Raw genomic sequence first — 16,998 nt, 5'->3', positions numbered from 1 at the left:
AAGTATGACTTTTTTTGGCCCATTTTGACGCCATACTATACTATGACGTTTTTTATGACATTTTGACGCTATACTATACTATGACGTTTTTTGGCACATTTTGAGGCCATACTAAAGTATGACTTTTTTTGGCCCATTTTGACGCCATACTATACTATGACGTTTTTTATGACATTTTGAGGCCATACTAAAGTATGACTTTTTTTGGCCCATTTTGACGCCATACTATACTATGACGTTTTTTGGCACATTTTGAGGCCATACTAAAGTATGACTTTTTTTTGGCCCATTTTGACGCCATACTATACTATGACGTTTTTTATGACATTTTGACGCCATACTATACTATGACGTTTTTTGGCACATTTTGAGGCCATACTAAAGTATGACTTTTTTTGGCCCATTTTGACGCCATACTATACTATGACGTTTTTTGGCACATTTTGAGGCCATACTAAAGTATGACTTTTTTTGGCCCATTTTGATGCCATACTATACTATGACGTTTTTTATGACATTTTGAGGCCATACTAAAGTATGACTTTTTTTGGCCCATTTTGACGCCATACTATACTATGATGTTTTTTGGCACATTTTGAGGCCATACTAAAGTATGACTTTTTTTGGCCCATTTTGACGCCATACTATACTATGACGTTTTTTGGCACATTTTGAGGCCATACTAAAGTATGACTTTTTTTGGCCCATTTTGACGCCATACTATACTATGACGTTTTTTGGCACATTTTGAGGCCATACTAAAGTATGACTTTTTTTGGCCCATTTTGACGCCATACTATACTATGACGTTTTTTATGACATTTTGAGGCCATACTAAAGTATGACTTTTTTTGGCCCATTTTGACGCCATACTATACTATGACGTTTTTTGGCACATTTTGAGGCCATACTAAAGTATGACTTTTTTTGGCCCATTTTGACGCCATACTATACTATGACGTTTTTTATGACATTTTGAGGCCATACTAAAGTATGACTTTTTTTGGCCCATTTTGACGCCATACTATACTATGACGTTTTTTGGCACATTTTGAGGCCATACTAAAGTATGACTTTTTTTGGCCCATTTTGACGCCATACTATACTATGACGTTTTTTATGACATTTTGAGGCCATACTAAAGTATGATTTTTTTTGGCCCATTTTGACGCCATACTATACTATGACGTTTTTTGGCACATTTTGAGGCCATACTAAAGTATGACTTTTTTTGGCCCATTTTGACGCCATACCTATGACGTTTTTTATGACATTTTGAGGCCATACTAAAGTATGACTTTTTTTGGCCCATTTTGACGCCATACTATACTATGACGTTTTTTGGCACATTTTGAGGCCATACTAAAGTATGACTTTTTTTTGGCCCATTTTGACGCCATACTATACTATGACGTTTTTTGGCACATTTTGAGGCCATACTAAAGTATGACTTTTTTTGGCCCATTTTGACGCCATACTATACTATGACGTTTTTTGGCACATTTTGAGGCCATACTAAAGTATGACTTTTTTTGGCCCATTTTGACGCCATACTATACTATGACGTTTTTTGGCACATTTTGAGGCCATACTAAAGTATGACTTTTTTTGGCCCATTTTGACGCCATACTATACTATGACGTTTTTTGGCACATTTTGAGGCCATACTAAAGTATGACTTTTTTTGGCCCATTTTGACGCCATACTATACTATGACGTTTTTTATGACATTTTGAGGCCATACTAAAGTATGACTTTTTTTGGCCCATTTTGACGCCATACTATACTATGACGTTTTTTATGACATTTTGAGGCCATTCTAAAGTATGACTTTTTTTGGCCCATTTTGACCCCATACTATACTATGACGTTTTTTATGACATTTTGAGGCCATACTAAAGTATGACTTTTTTTGGCCCATTTTGACGCCATACTATACTATGACGTTTTTTATGACATTTTGAGGCCATACTAAAGTATGACTTTTTTTGGCCCATTTTGACGCCATACTATACTATGACGTTTTTTGGCACATTTTGAGGCCATACTAAAGTATGACTTTTTTTGGCCCATTTTGACGCCATACTATACTATGACGTTTTTTATGACATTTTGACGCCATACTATACTATGACGTTTTTTGGCACATTTTGAGGCCATACTAAAGTATGACTTTTTTTGGCCCATTTTGACGCCATACTATACTATGACGTTTTTTATGACATTTTGAGGCCATACTAAAGTATGACTTTTTTTGGCCCATTTTGACGCCATACTATACTATGACGTTTTTTATGACATTTTGAGGCCATTCTAAAGTATGACTTTTTTTGGCCCATTTTGACCCCATACTATACTATGACGTTTTTTATGACATTTTGAGGCCATACTAAAGTATGACTTTTTTTGGCCCATTTTGACGCCATACTATACTATGACGTTTTTTATGACATTTTGAGGCCATACTAAAGTATGACTTTTTTTGGCCCATTTTGACGCCATACTATACTATGACGTTTTTTGGCACATTTTGAGGCCATACTAAAGTATGACTTTTTTTGGCCCATTTTGACGCCATACTATACTATGACGTTTTTTATGACATTTTGACGCCATACTATACTATGACGTTTTTTATGACATTTTGAGGCTATGCTAAAGTATGACTTTTTTTGGCCGATTTTGACGCCATACTATACTATGACGTTTTTTGGCACATTTTGAGGCCATACTAAAGTATGACTTTTTTTGGCCCATTTTGACGCCATACTATACTATGACGTTTTTTATGACATTTTGAAGCCATACTAAAGTATGACTTTTTTTGGCCCATTTTGACGCCATACTATACTATGACGTTTTTTGGCACATTTTGAGGCCATACTAAAGTATGACTTTTTTTGGCCCATTTTGACGCCATACTATACTATGACGTTTTTTATGACATTTTGAGGCCATACTAAAGTATGACTTTTTTTGGCCCATTTTGACGCCATACTATACTATGACGTTTTTTGGCACATTTTGAGGCCATACTAAAGTATGACTTTTTTTGGCCCATTTTGATGCCATACTATACTATGACGTTTTTTATGACATTTTGAGGCCATACTAAAGTATGACTTTTTTTGGCCCATTTTGACGCCATACTATACTATGATGTTTTTTGGCACATTTTGAGGCCATACTAAAGTATGACTTTTTTTGGCCCATTTTGACGCCATACTATACTATGACGTTTTTTGGCACATTTTGAGGCCATACTAAAGTATGACTTTTTTTGGCCCATTTTGACGCCATACTATACTATGACGTTTTTTGGCACATTTTGAGGCCATACTAAAGTATGACTTTTTTTGGCCCATTTTGACGCCATACTATACTATGACGTTTTTTATGACATTTTGAGGCCATACTAAAGTATGACTTTTTTTGGCCCATTTTGACGCCATACTATACTATGACGTTTTTTGGCACATTTTGAGGCCATACTAAAGTATGACTTTTTTTGGCCCATTTTGACGCCATACTATACTATGACGTTTTTTATGACATTTTGAGGCCATACTAAAGTATGACTTTTTTTGGCCCATTTTGACGCCATACTATACTATGACGTTTTTTGGCACATTTTGAGGCCATACTAAAGTATGACTTTTTTTGGCCCATTTTGACGCCATACTATACTATGACGTTTTTTATGACATTTTGACGCCATACTATACTATGACGTTTTTTATGACATTTTGAGGCTATGCTAAAGTATGACTTTTTTTGGCCGATTTTGACGCCATACTATACTATGACGTTTTTTGGCACATTTTGAGGCCATACTAAAGTATGACTTTTTTTGGCCCATTTTGACGCCATACTATACTATGACGTTTTTTATGACATTTTGAAGCCATACTAAAGTATGACTTTTTTTGGCCCATTTTGACGCCATACTATACTATGACGTTTTTTGGCACATTTTGAGGCCATACTAAAGTATGACTTTTTTTGGCCCATTTTGACGCCATACTATACTATGACGTTTTTTATGACATTTTGAGGCCATACTAAAGTATGACTTTTTTTGGCCCATTTTGACGCCATACTATACTATGACGTTTTTTATGACATTTTGAGGCCATACTAAAGTATGACTTTTTTTGGCCCATTTTGACGCCATACTATACTATGACGTTTTTTGGCACATTTTGAGGCCATACTAAAGTATGACTTTTTTTGGCCCATTTTGACGCCATACTATACTATGACGTTTTTTATGACATTTTGAGGCCATACTAAAGTATGACTTTTTTTGGCCCATTTTGAGGCCATACTATACTATGACGTTTTTTGGCACATTTTGAGGCCATACTAAAGTATGACTTTTTTTGGCCCATTTTGACGCCGTACTATACTATGACGTTTTTTATGACAGTTTGAGGCCATACTAAAGTATGACTTATTTTGGCCGATTTTGACGCCATACTATACGATGACGTTTTTTATGACATTTTGAGGCCATACTAAAGTATGACTTTCTTTGGCCGATTTTGAAGCCTTACTATATTATGACGTTTTTTGGCACGTTTTGAGGCCATACTAAAGTATGGCTTTTTTTGGCCGATTTTGAAGCCTTACTATACTATGACGTTTTTTTTTTTTTGCATATTTTGAGGCCATACTAAAGTATGACTTTTTTTGGCCGATTTTGAAGCCTTACTATACTATGACGTTTTTTATGACATTTTGAGGCCATACTAAAGTATGACTTTTTTTGGCCCATTTTGACGCCATACTATACTATGACGTTTTTTATGACATTTTGACGCCATACTATACTATGACGTTTTTTGGCACATTTTGAGGCCATACTAAAGTATGACTTTTTTTGGCCCATTTTGACGCCATACTATACTATGACGTTTTTTATGACATTTTGAGGCCATACTAAAGTATGACTTTTTTTGACCCATTTTGACGCCATACTATACTATGACGTTTTTTGGCACATTTTGAGGCCATACTAAAGTATGACTTTTTTTGGCCCATTTTGACGCCATACTATACTATGACGTTTTTTATGACATTTTGAGGCCATACTAAAGTATGACTTTTTTTGGCCCATTGTGACGCCATACTATACTATGACATTTTTTATGACATTTTGAGGCCATACTGAAGTATGACTTTTTTTGGCCGATTTTGACGCCATACTATACTATGACGTTTTTTGGCACATTTTGAGGCCATACTAAAGTATGACTTTTTTTGGCCGATTTTAACGCCATACTATACTATGACGTTTTTTGGCACATTTTGAGGCCATACTAAAGTATGACTTTTTTTGGCCCATTTTGACGCCATACTATACTATGACGTTTTTTGGCACATTTTGAGGCCATACTAAAGTATGACTTTTTTTGGCCCATTTTGACGCCATACTATACTATGACGTTTTTTGGCACATTTTGAGGCCATACTAAAGTATGACTTTTTTTGGCCGATTTTGACGCCATACTATACTATGACGTTTTTTATGACATTTTGAGGCCATACTAAAGTATGATTTTTTTTTGGCCGATTTTGACGCCATACTATACTATGACGTTTTTTATGACATTTTGAGGCCATACTAAAGTATGACTTCTTTTGGCCGATTTTGAAGCCTTACTATACTATGACGTTTTTTGGCATATTTTGAGGCCATACTAAAGTATGACTTTCTTTGGCCGATTTTGAAGCCTTACTATACTATGACGTTTTTTGGCACGTTTTGAGGCCATACTAAAGTATGGCTTTTTTTGGCTGATTTTGAAGCCTTACTATACTATGACGTTTTTTTTTGCATATTTTGAGGCCATACTAAAGTATGACTTTTTTTGGCCGATTTTGAAGCCTTACTATACTATGACGTTTTTTATGACATTTTGAGGCCATACTAAAGTATGACTTTTTTTTTTTTACCTATTTTGAAGCCTTACCATACGATGACATTTTTTATGACATTTTGAGGCCATACTAAAGTATGACTTTTTTTGGCCGATTTTGAAGCCTTACTATAGTATGACGTTTTTTATGACATTTTGAGGCCATACTAAAGTATGAGTTTTTTTTTTTTTTACCTATTTTGAAGCCTTACTATACTATGACGTTTTTTATGACATTTTGAGGCCATACTAAAGTATGACTTCTTTTGGCCGATTTTGATGCTTTACTATACTATGACATTTTTTATGATATTTTGAGGCCATACTAAAGTATGACTTTTTTTGGCAGATTTTTAAGCCTTACTATACTATGACGTTTTTTATGACATTTTGAGGCCATAATAAAAGTATGACTTTTTTGGCCGATTTTGAAACTTTACTATACTATGACGTTTTTCATGACTTTTTGAGGCCATAATAAAGTATGACCTTTTTTGGCCGATTTGGACGCCTAACTATACTATGATGTTTTTTATGACATTTTGAGGCCATACTAAAGTATGACTTTTTTTAGCCGATTTTGACGCCATACTACACTATGTGCATTTTTGGCACATTTTGAGGCCATACTAAAGTATAACTTTTTTTGGCGTATTTTGATACCTTACTATACTATGACGTTTTTTGGCACATTTTGAGGCCATACTAAAGAATGACTTTTTTTGGCCTATTTTGGATCTCTCTGCCCCTCCTGCCCTCCTGTTCATGTGCTACTGCTGCTGGCCCTCCCCCCTCTACTCAGCGCAAACACAGGCCGCAAACACATATTGATCAATCACGTTTGGCTGGAAGAAAAAAGAGAAAATTAAAAAAAAAACGGCTCCCAATCAGGATCCGGCTCCCGTCGTTCACTTGAAAGAGCCGGCTCTAAGAGCCGTTTCATTCGTGTCCAACACATCACTAATGATGATGATGATGATAACCCGGAAGTGAAGCGCTGAGCGCAGTGACCTCTGAGCTGTGCACGTAGAGAGGAGAGATGACTTAACAGAGGTGTGATTGTTTCGTTCTGCCTTCGACAGCCGTGAACACTCGGCTCGTTTCGTCGAGTTAACCAGGAGCAGGAGGACCAGTCAGACTGTCCAAAGAGACGTAATGTCTTTACAAACAGAGGCGACAGTCTGTTACTGCGCGAAGACGTCGGACGATGCTAAACGGCCCGTCCACTAACCGAAATTAGCCCGTGTGTGTGTGGCCCCAGTGGCGGCTCCTTTCTGTCCGCCGTTCGGCTGCTCGCTTGGTGACAGTCGACCTTTTTTATCCGGAACTCAGAAGCCGGGTGAGCAGCAGCCTGTTAGCTGTTTTTTCTGGGACTCCTCGGTGTCGGTGACAGCCACGTCAGCTAGCTTATATCTCTGTAGTGTGTCGTGTTGCGAGCACTGCTGAGCTCCGGACTTTGCGTGTTCTAAGTATTTAACTTAGAGGGTCTTTCTGCGGCCATGGCTCCGATGGGTATCCGGCTGTCACCGCTCGGTGTGGCGGTGTTTTGCCTTCTTGGAGTCGGTGTCATCTATCACCTGTACGCCGGGGTCATCTCCAGCCGCTTGGCTGCTTTCAGGTCAGACTCTGGTCTCATTATCTGGATTAGGAAATACTCACTTGAGAAACAGGTTGAAGATCTTATTATTATTATTTTTTTTTTTTATCACGGAGGATTGTAAGGAGAGTTGCTGACAGTTGTGAGAATACCTTCAAAACAGCAGGAAGCATTTTTTTGCTCTATAATCTCTGAATAAAAGTCAGTGGCTGCTGAATCAGAACTAGCTATTTAACCTCCATAGTTTTTCCAGCTTAGATGTGTCCCAAGTATCAAAGTATAAAGTACACAAAGCTGCCACTGGATGCCTGGTTAGATTTGTCATTTTTTTTGCTTATATTTGATCAGATTCTTCCTGATTTAACCCTGTGAGCCCGTACGTATCATATATGATACCCACATTTCTGGGACTCATTGCATCACCATCAAGCATAAACTTTGCATTTAACCCTTTTAGATGAACTCTTATGCTCGTATACTGACTCCTGGTAGACACTCCTCACTTTTCTAAATGTTTTGACATGTGTGATACAAACAAAAAATATACTTAGAATTTTTTTTTTTTAATTTTTTTTTTTTACATTTTGTCAAAGGGACAAATAAAGAGTTCATATTTGAAAAATTAGAATTTTCTGACCATTCTTTCATAGTTCAGGTCTCACAGGGTTAAAAACATTTTACCACTGAAAACTCTGACTTCTTTTATTAAATAAAAATAATGGGTTTAGAAAGATATCTCAGGTGATACTAAGCCTTACTGCTGACCTCATAAGATCACCATTATCTGGTTTTGTCCAAAACTTGCCTTCTCACTCAGCTTCCAAAGGCTGATAACAGTGTCATCGTGTTCAGTGTGAAGAAAGGTTTTTTCAGTCAGGGCTGTTTAGAACCAAACACATTCTTCTTCTGTTCCTCCGTCCCTGCAGACAGAGGAGAAAAGTGGACCTGAGGGACCTGCTGGCGGTCTCAGTGGAGGCTGCAGTTCTTGGAGGTAGAGAGGTAAAAACATCTTTGTCAGCTCAGTGATCACACGTTAAATCAGCTCTCCATTGTATTATCTTTACTGTTGCTTTTGAAATCTTAGCAAAAATAGAAAATTATCTTTTCTACCCAGGGTCATGAGAACATCCGGGATGTGTGTGTTTTCAGTTTATCCTTTAAACTATACTAATGTTAATCATGCCACCTCTAACACCCTGTTTCTTATTACCACAGAAACAGCTGTCACATGACTTAATTAAGGGTCATTTCAACTGGATCACAAATAACACATTTCTCATCTCACTTTCCTGTATTAACCACAAAGACTCCTGAGAGTAATCTGCTGGTGTCTTTGTGAGAAAGTGAAACTACTTTCAGAAATAGAAATAGATGATATAGTTATTAACCTGTGCTGTGTTATGTCTTATATACAAACCTCTGACATTGTCGTGTCTTTCCTCCCCAGGTGAAGAAGGTGCGTGATGAAAATGGCCTGAAGGAGAAGTCGAAGGGCAAGACGAAGGAGGGAGCCACTGAGCTTCTGACCATGGGAGACCTGAAGTCTCACAGAAAGATGTACAACCTGATAAAGAGCACCTTCCCTGACATCGTGGTGAGCGTGACCTCTGTAGCTGTTGTACAAGTTTCTGAGATTCTGCACATTGTATTGTTGCTGCAGTGGTCCTGCTCTTTTTCAGTCATTAATATTCTGTTGTGGATGTTACTGAGTATTTGTTTGCGAGGTGCAGATATCAGAGTCCTGCCACGGTTCAGTTTTGGAGGCCCGTAAACACCCTGTTTGAAACTGACCCATTAAACTCAATTATCTCTAAATCAAATCCTGACCTGTTTATAAGTCCCGTAACCAGACCATTTCAAACTCATCCACACTATATTCATGCAGGGCTTCTGACCATGAGTCATAGTTTGTATTTGGAGTGTGACTTTGTTGGTGCTGTTCTTCCTCCCTGCCTGAGGGCGGTGCTGTTCTCCTGTTGTGTGTATGTCCTCTCAGGATGCTGAGTTGGACATGGTGGCTTCTGATTGGACAGATATTGATGGCGCTTACTTTAAATTCCCAACCAGACCATGCTGTACTTATAAGTATCTTGTAAATGAGCTGTACTGGTAGCTGATGGTGTGTTAGAGGTCGTCCTTGGGAGTGTGGAAGCAACATGTAGTTCATTTGTACCTGTCCCTGTGAATTTACAGAACCAAAGCTTTAGTCTGTGATGTTAGAGGTGGATGCAGAGGAAAGCTGCAGTGCAAAACGCCACCACACATTGTTTAAAGTTTAAAGTAAGCCTGAGGCACAGGCCGTATAATTCTGTCTGCATGTGTTTGTTTTCAGGTGAACAGTGAGGAACATGACAACGTTGTGGAGGAGCCAGCAGTCTGGAGCCGGGACATTCCAGCAGACATACTAGACAAGATAGAGGGACACAAGGATGTTCCTGCTGAGAGCCTCACAGTGTGGATCGATCCTCTAGATGCCACACAGGAATATACAGGTGTGCATGTTACCTAAGGTCCACCATCTTAATTTCAGTGGTTAGGCTAATGGCAAATAGTTATCAACAAGCTGTAAGGAAGGTTGGCTGTATGTTGCACTCCTATTGCTACTGTATTTGTCCTCTGACTGTCTCTGTCCTTTTCCATCTGTCTTCTCCACCCTGCCCATCTGCTCATCCCTCTCTCTCCGTAGAGAACCTCTTGAAGTATGTGACTACAATGGTATGTGTGGCTGTAGATGGTAAACCAGTCATCGGGGTCATACACCAGCCTTTCTCTGGGTTCACTGGTAAGCATGTGTGGCTCCACAGCTTTTGCTTGTTAAACAAGATCTAATGTCTCTCCTGTATCTTGGTGTAAATGGATCGTAATACTGCTCTCCTTACATTCCTATATATGGGAACAAAGTGTTAAGTTGGCTTAGCCGAGCTTTACTAGTTAAAATGTTGGAAAAATATTGGATTTTTCTGCCTCTGTAACCCCGTCTTCCCTTTGTCTCTCTGCTTCTCTGTCATATCTCCTCCAGCCTGGGCGTTTGTGGGCCAGGGGTCAAATATGCATCCGCGGTCGTCCTATAGTCTCAGCCCTCCGAACGTGATTGTATCACGTTCCCACTCTGGAAAAGTCAAAAGTTTTGTTCATAATGCTTTTGGAAATAATACAATCATAGAGGCAGGTGGAGCAGGTGAGTAGAGCATTCTTTTACACTTATGTATTTATGTGCATCTAAATGTTATACAAGTACACCTGAAGCTCAGATGCTGTTTATAACTATAATATCAAGTAAAAACTAATTTTTCCTCTCAGTAATTGTACACACATGCATAACTGGAACTTCTCATACAATCTTCACTGTGGACCACTGGGCCAATGGGAATCATTTAGCAAGAGGACAGAGTTTCTTTGTCTTTGTCTTAGAGAAGTCAGAGTGTGAAATTAGACCTTAAAGGCTGCTTCACTCCTTTTTTTTCCACTCCTTATTTTTATAATTTCTTCAGTGGTTTCATGGTGTATTTACCATGTTTAGCCATAATGATCTGTTATTTCTCACCTGACTTGCACTAGCTGGTTAAATGTTGCATCATACTTGCTGCACCTACAGTCTGATAAAGAATAACTGAGCATCAGTACCTGGCTTTGCATTAGTAAAATGTAGGAGGTTTAAAGGATGAAAAGGAGCTCACAGTATGATAGTACGTTTCTCACAGTATCACACTTTACATGTCAAACACAGGAGCTGCTGATAGGTGAGACCTGGCAGGGCAGCCAGCCTGCAAAGAGGTTTATGCAAAATGCCTGGCTGAATTCACAGGATGATGTGTGATTAAGAGGCAACCAGTCGTACCAAGCATGGTTTAATTCTCCCTCTCCCTCTCTCAGGATATAAGGTGCTGTCACTCTTGGAGATGCCGGCGACTGAAACGGGTTCCATGGAGCAGGCAGATGTTTACATCCACATCACCTTCATTAAGAAGTGGGACATCTGTGCTGGAGCGGCGCTGCTGAATGCAATGGGTAATGCGACGTGGATTATTTTCCGCTGTTTGGTGTCATATTCAGTTTCATACTCTCCATTTTTCCTGTTGAGAAAAGCACAAACAGAAATGATGTTCCACACACTGTGTTCCTGTAGAGAGAGTAAATACAGTCTTAGTAAGAAGCTGATGGAAAAGAAAACAGGTTCTCTATATTCTTTCAGCTAAATACTAGTACATCATTGATACGTGTTGGAAAAATACTGAGAGACATCTCTTAGTCCAGAGGCAGTTTTTTTTGTGTGTAGTGCACTGTACCAATGACAGGTAATCCACTGTGTTTTGCAGGGGGCCATATGACAACCCTAAAGGGAGAGGACATTGACTACAGCGGGACACCTCTCAACAAAGGAGGACTGGTGGCCACTGTGGGGGTGGACCACAAGGCCATCCTGGAGAGACTACCAAACTGGGACCCTGAAAAACACTGAAGGACCCAAACACAGAGCCATTGGTTGTGTGGTCAGTGGTTGTGATAAGGGCATCATGTGGCAGCCCCTTCTCTATAACTAAGAGTAGTGTGCAGACATCACCAGGCCTGCATGACGTCATCATCGTGGGACGCCAGACATCTGTCAGTCAGATGGATTGGATTCACTGTCACTGGCGTCGGCCCCTGAGCAGGACTGTGGAACCAACATAGCTGCAAACTGGAAACTGCGATGGCTGACTTAATGGCTCTGACTACACACTGTGGGAGAAATGGTACATCTCCCTCTTCATGTGTATATATACACACGCTCACAGTGAACACTGGACAACAGCTGCCACGCCTGAATCCCCTTCCTTCATCTTCAGAGCACAACCGGATAACTCTAATGTGAAATGCTATAAACTGAGGAGCACAACTCTGAGCGTTACAGTGAAAACCCGCAGAGCGACTGGCATCGTTTACTTTCATCATCTCAAGTCCCATCTTCATCACACAACGTTCCTAACATCAGCTTAGCACAGTTAGTGAAAGATCATCATCGTCATTTGCCACTTGATTTAACAACAAACCCTCTATTCACCAGCATCATTATACCACAGTGGCTCACTTCACACTGTCTGACTTCAAAGTTGTCATCTGAGGTGGCTCTGAGATGGAGCAGTTCAGCTCTGGATTAGCACTACATACTCTAAGAATGGAGCCTCAGCTCCACTACAAAGCACGGCACTGTCATTTACACTTCCATACGGGCGCTCTTCATTTCTGTTCTGGGACTTCATTGGCCTTTGCTCACACTGTACACGCTCATCTCTCAAACTCTGGGTCAGGACTCCAGTAGTGTATTTTAAAGAGCCAGGGCTTCAGTGTAAGTACACTGATTTGGTCTTTGCTTGAAAAAAGGTAAGAAAACCTCCTTTTTTTTTTTTTAAATCTTATTTGGCTCCAAAATTGAGGCAAATGAAAGATTTTTGTAAAGCAGTCCCACCTCAGTGAACACAGCAGTGTTTGCCAAGAAGAACTCACCACATATTTCATTTCTGTTGACGTGTTAGTCTGAGGAAGTAATTGCAAAAAGGTGAACTGCAAAAATTATGCAAATTAACTCAACTACAGTAAGGGGGCGATCAGGGGGCGATCAGATTTACTGAAGTACTAATTAACTTGTTACTAACAGCCCCCCTGCAACAAAATGTTTTCTTACAAATTCATTAAGATTAAATGAAATAGGAAAACTGAGGGAATATTTAAGGAAAAGTTGTTTGTTTTCCCATGTAGTGATGAGATGATGTGTTGTTTTCTTTTCTTGATTCAGTATATGATATGTGGTTTGGATTCCATCATGATACAATTAAAAGTTCAATGACGAACAGTTGATGATTTCAGAATACTTGTACTTTATGTCTTTTTCCCCTTTCTTGTATTGGTTTGAGTTAATATAAATTCATTAAAAATTGATATAATATAAAATAAATTCTCAAAACAAATAGAATCTGTACTTACACAAGACAAAACTGAAAATGAGAAACAAATGGTCTAAACTCCACTTTCAAAACATAGCTGCCAGTTAGTCATGCGTTTTCAAACTGATCCAGTGCAGGCTTTACAAAACAGCTGAGCCGAACAATTAAAACTGCGTCTCTGTATCTGTGCCCTCTTTAAGAAAAGTCAGTTCCATGTTGTGCATGATGAAGGCAGCTGCGCCCTCTGCAGAACAAAGTGAGGAACGGGTGAGGAGTAACATGCATGGCTGGCTACAGATGGCTAATGACTATTTCATGATGTTTTATATCACAATATATCAAAGTTACAACCTATTAGCTGAGAGAACTTTGGCTGATTAAATCTACTCTCAGGTGACTGATGCTTCCCTGACTCTCCCGTTATAAGAGGTGATACACATGCAAACACAGCACAATATAATAACTTAGGAAGAACAGAAGCAGCAAAGCTGAAGGGATGCTGCGTGGCAAAGTGTTTCATGAACAAGCATGACATTTCCATTTGCCGTTGATCAAATGCGACATCATGTAAATACACCATTCATGAGCCGGACCTGAAACAACTTCACAGTCTGGTACTCCACATACCACCACCACCCCCACCACCACCTCTCCAGTACAAACAGTATTGGTTGGACTATGAGGTTTCTCAGTGAATTAAGATCAAAGGATCTCTTACAGGTCCTGTGGCAGTGTGGTCTCCCATCCAACACATTCAGTCTCAGACTTTAAAAAAGACCAGAAGAAAATCATCTGTGTTTCAGAACACTAAGACCTGGATTAAGTAAAACCAAGTCCAAGGGACACGACATGTTAAGGACTGACAAATCTGGAATGAATCTGACCTGAGCTGGACTGGTACGTTTCTCGTCTCTGTTGCCAACTTTTTGTGCTACTGAATAACGTACTGTGTGCTGTCACAACCTGTAAAAAACAAAACAAAACAAAAAAAAAAAACAGCGAAAAATATGAACTCAGCCTCTTGAAGACAGATGTGACCTGTTTTATGTTCTGTTTGTCTCTGCAGCCTTCGTCTTGTTGATAACCTTGTATAGATTAAAAAATAAATAAATAAATAAACATGTATACAACATGTTCTGCCACAGACTGAAGACAGTAATAGAAGATAATGATTAGGAGGAGCTGTTAGAGGGTTAAAGGCCTGTACGGATGATGTGCTGATGACATTAATGAGGCAGCTCAGTTGTCAGTCTTAAAGCTTAGAGCTGTTATACATTTTAGGGGTCAGGCCTTCGTGTGCTGCATTTCAGCTTTATGATTTGAGTTAGTTTAATCTGCACAAGACAACATTTTCAATGGATGATAGACCACAGCACTCAGCATGATTTCTGTGTGACAACGATGCCTGATATGCAGCAGTGATGCTGTAATAGAAATGAAACTGATTACAGTAACATGGAAGTCACATACTATTGTTTGAATGGACATTTGAATGCTCTGGTATAAAAGAACATTTTTAAGTGAATTTGAGTAAGAAGTAATGATTAAAGGGAAATCCACCTATTTTACACATCACAGTCTGTTTACAGGTTTTGCTGAGTACTAAAGCTGGACTAAAGGTTTTGTGTCTGATAAATATCCTACAAGTACAAGTTTGTAAACGAATAAATAAATAAAGTCTGATGTTAGAGAAAAAAAAAAGGTTGCCAGACCTCTGCAGACTGAGTGCAACAATATTTTAGGAAGTCTTTACTAAATCTCACTTGAAGGGTAAAGATGGTTAAAACTACCTTTTTTTTTATTTATTAAAAACCTCTGCTTTAAACCTTTGTTGCTGGTTTAACTTTTTCAGCTGCTGCAAAGAGAAATACGACGATCCGTTGGTATAATAAAAAAAATGCAGTTACACGCTTAACAAACCATACACGACGATACAAGAGATTCAGCCCAGCATCTCAAATATAGTTTTATGTAAACCCAAAGACGACTACACCTGCAGTGGTACACATTTACAGTTATCTGCGTTCCCCAGAAAAACTGCAGCCTTATGCCACAATAACAACACTAACACTCACACTGACCTGACAGCTTGTTGAGGATAGGCTGGAGAGAGTCCTCTGTGTCTTTCCTCTGGGCTGTGACGTCTGAGACCGTTGGGTTTTTGACAGTCTGGATCCAGTCTGACTTGGCAGAGCACACACGCATACAGATGTTCTGTGAAGAGATTTACAGAAGAGACAGAGGAGTTAGGAGCACTAGACGCAACATTTTCTACATGACATTTATCATTTATTTACCCTTTAACAAATAGTCTTTAACTTCAATGTCAGTCCTGATGTAAAGAAATGCGTTACCTTGTCCTCCTTGGTGAGATTCTTCTCTGAATCAGAAATAAAGTCTTTCACGAAGGCCAGATAAGACATTAAGTCCTGCTTAGCTTCTGTATGGACAGAAACATACATACAGGTTAGCAAATACAGGATATGGATCTCTACTAATAGGTTACTGAAGACAATGCTATAACATCCATTATATCAGCCACACCTGCCTGCATGAGACACTCAACACAGTCTGTCTTGGAGTATCTCCTGGCCAGGTCTACAGGTCTCTCCCCTCTGAAGGTCTTAGCTTGTATGTCAGCTTCCAGTTCGAGCAGAGTCCTCACTGTCTCCAAGTGGCCCCAGCAAGCAGCGAGGTGCAGCGGTGAATAACCTGGGCAACAGAGAGTCTCAGGGACAGGTGGGACAGCAGCTGAAGACACATACATCCTACTGTGAGAGTATTTAAATTGCCATTAAAATCCGTCTTAGGTCTCATAATGTCCAGCACACTCACCCCTGACAGTCTGCTCGTTGACCGGCGCCCCGTGTCGGACCAGCTCTCGGGCGATGGCGCTCCTTCCCAGCATGCAGGCGGTCAACAAGGCGCTTCTCCCAAACCCGTCCTTCTTTCCGAAGAAATCCTCTTCCCTCGACTCCTCTGAGACAAGCTCGTCTTCAAAGCGCTGCTTCATGGTCTCCACGTCCCCAGACAACACGCACCTGAACACTTCCTCCTGTATCGATGCCATTTTGCTCGCACTATCTTTGCCGTCCGTCTCGCGCAGACGGGAAGTGGACGGTTGCCATGGTTACAGCGTCACCCGCTCTGAGCAGGTCGTTGAAGGTCATTTAAACTTCAATGTAAACTGTTACAGCCTAAATTTCTTTAGCTTTGTGAATATAAAGACCATTAATAAAACACCCAGTGTGCTCCTCTGTAATTTAACTCATCGCGCCAGTACCAGGCGCCTCATTACATTTAACACTTTCTTATACTAGACTACCCCATCATCTGCAAAGAGAGAACAACCCCTCACATCCTCCATATTCAAGAACACATCATTCGTCATAACAGAAAATAGTAAAGGCTTCGCTATGAGGTGTTACATTTTCAACAAGCAAAGTTCTTATACTGCTGCTTGTGTTTTTTGAACGGAGTTTGGTTCATGGTCCTGAAAGCGAGAGAGTGACTGCATTTTTGCGGCTTGTCACTGTGCACAGTCATGACACCAACAACC

General features: G+C 39.6%; 2 protein-coding genes across 3 annotated transcripts; one reads left to right on the top strand and one right to left on the bottom strand.

Annotated features, from left to right (window-relative positions):
- Positions 1-6,940: 6,940 nt before the first annotated feature.
- On the top strand, positions 6,941-13,358 carry bpnt2 (3'(2'), 5'-bisphosphate nucleotidase 2). Its single transcript, XM_041055521.1, has 8 exons — positions 6,941-7,539; positions 8,445-8,517; positions 8,966-9,112; positions 9,851-10,010; positions 10,205-10,300; positions 10,538-10,696; positions 11,392-11,526; positions 11,835-13,358. The coding sequence occupies exons 1-8, from the start codon at positions 7,421-7,423 to the stop codon at positions 11,975-11,977; spliced, it is 1,032 nt and encodes a 343-aa protein (XP_040911455.1). The 5' UTR covers positions 6,941-7,420; the 3' UTR covers positions 11,978-13,358.
- Positions 11,462-16,929, bottom strand: ankrd45 (ankyrin repeat domain 45). Of its 2 annotated transcripts, XM_041055524.1 has the most exons (6): positions 16,275-16,929; positions 15,984-16,151; positions 15,794-15,879; positions 15,521-15,653; positions 14,324-14,402; positions 11,487-11,591 (listed from the first exon to the last, which is right to left on the bottom strand). In XM_041055524.1, the coding sequence occupies exons 1-5, from the start codon at positions 16,507-16,509 to the stop codon at positions 14,371-14,373; spliced, it is 654 nt and encodes a 217-aa protein (XP_040911458.1). In that variant the 5' UTR covers positions 16,510-16,929; the 3' UTR covers positions 11,487-11,591; positions 14,324-14,370. The 2 variants fall into 2 exon arrangements, with proteins under 2 accessions (XP_040911457.1, XP_040911458.1); XM_041055523.1 differs by lacking the exon at positions 14,324-14,402 and having other exon boundaries at positions 11,462-11,591.
- Positions 16,930-16,998: the final 69 nt, after the last annotated feature.

Source organism: Toxotes jaculatrix, chromosome 14, assembly GCF_017976425.1.
Source record: "Toxotes jaculatrix isolate fToxJac2 chromosome 14, fToxJac2.pri, whole genome shotgun sequence".
NCBI classification, from domain to species: Eukaryota; Metazoa; Chordata; class Actinopteri; family Toxotidae; genus Toxotes; species Toxotes jaculatrix.
The sequence above is the reverse complement of the archived record's forward strand: the minus strand, read 5'-3'. Positions and strand labels throughout refer to the sequence as shown.